Here is a 4,673-nt window from a genome sequence, read left to right as displayed (position 1 = left end):
CATTGACAACCAAGATTGTGAACTGCTCTAAAAATAGTCAATACTAAATTCTGATGAATTAAGCAACCATTTTTGGAAAATAAAATACTAATTTAATTAATTTCATATTTCCTCTGTTATTACATATGCCATATCTACTGTTCACCTTCTAATCAAAAGCTGTGCACATGTCTTTTTAGAAAATTGCTTGTGAAAGACTATTTATGTAAAAATGCCGGTTTAGACGAATAGTTTTTCAAGATAATAAAATTTTCCTTGTCTTCATAATTTCATATAACCGTTGTGTCGCAACGTATTCTAGGGGAAACCATGTGCTATGATATATGTACCAACTTCGGCTGCCCTGGATTGGAGTTGGGTGTTCTTTACAGCGCGATAACAGTGCAACTTCCTCGATGCTTCAAGACATGCCTGGTAAGGAGAGAAGTTTGCCACCCCGTGCTGCCCATCAGTTACTACCATATTGTTCACAACGCGATAACAGTGCATCTTACTAGTGTATCTTTCTGATTGAGGAAATAGAAGTTTCTACCATATTGTTGCAATGGAATGCCTACATTTAAGAATTTAATGACATGTTTTCAATTTTTTGATGTACCTTGTTTTATCCAAATAGCAACCTGTTGAAAACAATTGGTACATATATGATAAGAGCTATCTATCTTGGTTATACATGTCGCTATTCAAGGATTCCTTCTTTCCAGTTTGAAGATTTTTTCCCTTGCGGAGTATGTGCCATGCTATTACAGGAAGCAAGTCACTTCTTCAATCTATCAGTGGAAAGAGCAAGCATTTCAAGAAGAAGGAAAACAAAGGAATCCAGTACTGATCACCAACGACGATCTGTCATTTGAGGTCTGCATCACCGATGAACACAACCGGTCAAAAATTCATGGACCTGGCTGGGAAAAGTTAATTAGTGACTACGATCTTCATTACCAAGATCTAGTCATCATAAACCTGGATACTGGGAGTCTGTCCATTGAGATAGATTTGAGACTCAGTGATTCTCGAGGAGGTCACAGGCCCCTTCCCAAACCATCACTAGGTAAGTGCACCAACTTCCATCCTGTTTTATCAACTACGTTTATCAGCATACTTTGGTGCTCCTACCCCTGTCCACTAAATGAATGTCATACTTACAGTCAAAGTTATTTCGAAAATGTTTTATGCAATTCTGTTGATTATCATCCCAACTTGATCACATTCATTGAATTTAACCATTCCTTTTAAACTTAAATACGGAGTCCATCAGTTTAAACAAATTTGTTTGAAAATGAGTTATTTTTTCCATGCAGCTCTTGATTTTCTAAATGACTCGGAAAGGGGGTACATTGAGAAAATAGCGTTTGGTCGAGGCGTAAACCTCTCATCAGACAATTTGGACAGATGATATACTATGTGTTTGAGTCTGACGACTTCCCCACCATACCCTTTGTGCAGCGTCTAAACGTCACCAATGTCATAAATGGTCGCCTGGTTAGTCATTGAATATTTGTTTTGATCCACTGCCATGGTTTTGTTTGCTATTTTCGATGTTTTATGTCCTTGTACATTGATTTTATCTAGTAATATTGGTACAATCTGCAGAGAATCCCGTCTGCCGTTGTGAGGCTTCTAAAGATGAACCTGTGATATCTACCTCAAAACGGTGGAATCATCCTAACAGAGATGTATGATGCAATAGACACGAGCACAACATACTCCATACGAACCGATGGCAGAATGGAGGTGACATGTTTTTCAGATTTTGCCCGGGAAGCTCAGCTAAGTGTTGGTTCAATTGTTCTTGTCACAATTGAAAAGCGGTGGCCAACACTGGGAAACATGAAATTGCTGCGGATGATAATCAACGACCTTTCCTGATAGAGCGCTTCCGGTGGCTATACTTCCTAGTTCAGTAATTTATGTCTGTTTTTTGAACAGGTTATACACCCCAGTTTTGTTATTTAGTTATGTCATGGTATGTAACTGAGCATATAATTATGTTGAAGAGGACGGTGGTGAAAATTTCCTGTAAAAGAAGGTGAAACACTTACAGTAATAATGGAGAATGATAAATGGAGTTGCTGACTAATAATAAAAGGATTCGCTGACTAATAATGGAGAATGTATGGCTGTGGTGAAGTGTGTTTCAGAATAGTTTAGTGACGTTGCTAGCTCCCCATGTTAGTACTATACATAATTTTCACTATGGTGCTCCGCATAATATCGTCATGCCAAGTAGTTTGTTGCGATGAGCTCAAGCATACACCTCCTAAAAACCTAGCGCCTTCCCCTATGGCTCACTCACCTTAAGCATCCATGCCTTTACAAACTGTCAGTTAAAACACTTGACAGAACACGGGCACAGATTGACGTCCATGTAATCACATAGATTCATGTGCGTGCCTGACGTAGCGTCGTACCTGTGCCTCTAGCTGTGCTTCTCGCTGTATAAGTGCGTTTCGCACCTGCATGCCAACGCCCCTCCTTTCTTCTCGTGCCCATCTCGTACTTGCAACTATTTCAGACATGACCGTGCATGTTCCGTCGGCACATTCATGCCTCTAACAGTTAATTGAAAACATTCCGAAAAACAGTAACGAACGCCTATTGTCAATCCTCACGTCACGTACATTCGACGTTCATTCCTTTGAGACAGAATAACATATAAGTTTAAAACGATTCTTGCTACACTTGTCAAACCCGGAATGCCCTGGATAAATGTCGAATCCCACCTTGCGGTAAAACCATGGAGACCGGTGCTTCCCAGAAACACATCTGTGGCTTTTTGCGCATGTAGTTGAGTTCACGGCTATTTGTTCGTGCCCATGCCTCACGTAGCACCATAGAAACGAATTGACATCCGTGTAATCACGTAACTTCATCTCCGTGCCTCATGTAGCATCGTATGTGTGGCTCTATCTGCGCATCTTGTTGTATAGGTGCTTTTTGCAGCTGCATGTCCACGCCCCTCGTTGCTTCTCGTTCTTTCTGCCCATCTCGTAGCGTCAGTTGCAACACAGACACGCAACAGTGCCTCTGATAAAGCACATCACTTATACAATGAGAGTGCAGAAGGTTAACATTTGACGGCAAACTGAATGTATCACTGACAAAAATTGCCACGACCAGTGAATGTACCACGCCCGTGTGTCTGAGTTAAACTAGCCACTTCAAGCATGCTTTTCTTGGTCAGAGACTTGCGCACGAGATAAACTGTAAAAGTTAACATTAAACAGCAAACTACGCAAGACAATGATCATCTCCCCGACTTGCTAGAGATTCGACGGTTGTTAAAATCATAACTGCTGATTTTATTTTAATTTTTATAAAGAAAAACCACGATCAAAAACCCAGGATGTGCACAACCGCACCGTCAGGGAGACGAAACCACGATCCACAACCCACGATGTGCACAACCGCATCGACAGTGAGATCGTGCACTCCTTTGCTGCTTCCCTGCCCTTAAATTTAGACTTCCGCTGCAGACTTGTCTTCCACAAACAACAGAAATCGCCATTGCGCTCCCACTCACTGTTCCCCATGAAATATCAGGTTGCAGGAGGACGAACTGCTCCAGGCCATGGGATTCACCAAGGAATTCGAGGTGCAGGCCCATGGCAACACCAAGTTGCAAGTGATCCACACCAACGAGTTGCACAAGGCGGCCACCATCATCGAGCAGTACGAGCGACACCTCGAATTCGAGCGCCACAAGATCGTCGGAGTTGACGTGGAGTACACCAATGACGTTGGCCAAGATCAGAAACCAGCCCTCATCGAACTCTCCGTCGGCAAAGATCATCTGGTGCTGCTCTTTCAACTAAGCGCCTCCGACAAGAACTGCACCAGGTTCGACAACTTCCTCGCCGACCCCAGGTACATGTTTGCTGGCTTCTCCATCGACGGCGACATAGAGATGCTCGGCCGCGTCGGACTGGAGATCGCCCACTTCGTCGACATCCAAAAGGAATGGAGGGTGCCTACAGCTACCAAGCCCCTGGACTCGCTTGGCGATGTCTCAGGCATCCTTGTCCACGACTACTACAAGGACATGAAGAAGAAGATCACCAATGCAGAGCACCAGCGCTGGGCGCGCATGCCCCTGACCATGAGGCACATCGAGTACGCGGCAAAAGATTCTTACACTGCGTACGAGATATGGAGCCACCTCACCACTATCCAGGAAGGGCTCCGCCGGGCAAAACTCGAGAAGGAGCAGTCCAGGAAGCGCGCAAGGTCCTGGGGCGACTACGACTACTGAAGCAGGTGGTCCCGGCCAAGAAAAGTATCTACAAGATTGCTCATGCCATTCTAGATTTCTCGTTACATTTGCTTTCTCTCAAGACTACCATTTGCTTGTTCTAAATTTAGATTTGCTTTTGTCGCAGTTAACCTTGTAGTTTGCTTCCAGTTTACATATGTTCTGACAAAGTTTATTTCCAATGCAATGTTGGAGTTTTCTGTTATTAGAATATATTGGCGTGAACTAGAAAATATAAACACAGTACCAATGCTACACGATTAGCGTAACGCACATGCACTAGTAACTTTGTGGATGCAGCCTCGAAATGCAGGGACAACAACTACAAAATGCTACTAAAAGCAATGCACAATGTTCTAACAAACCATTGCACATGCAATATTAAAAATAGTTCGAAAGCAACACTTTTGAAAAACATTTTGAA

General features: G+C 43.0%; 1 protein-coding gene across 1 annotated transcript; it reads left to right on the top strand.

Moving 5' to 3' along the window:
* Positions 1-3,568: 3,568 nt before the first annotated feature.
* LOC119292392 (Werner syndrome ATP-dependent helicase-like) lies at positions 3,569-4,249 on the top strand. Its single transcript, XM_037571247.1, has one exon. It carries the CDS (start codon positions 3,569-3,571, stop codon positions 4,247-4,249), a length of 681 nt encoding a protein of 226 aa, XP_037427144.1.
* The last annotated feature ends 424 nt before the right edge of the window (positions 4,250-4,673 follow it).

Source organism: Triticum dicoccoides, chromosome 4B (genome assembly GCF_002162155.2).
Source record: "Triticum dicoccoides isolate Atlit2015 ecotype Zavitan chromosome 4B, WEW_v2.0, whole genome shotgun sequence".
In the NCBI taxonomy this organism is placed as follows: Eukaryota; Viridiplantae; Streptophyta; class Magnoliopsida; order Poales; family Poaceae; genus Triticum; species Triticum dicoccoides.
The sequence above is the reverse complement of the archived record's forward strand: the minus strand, read 5'-3'. Positions and strand labels throughout refer to the sequence as shown.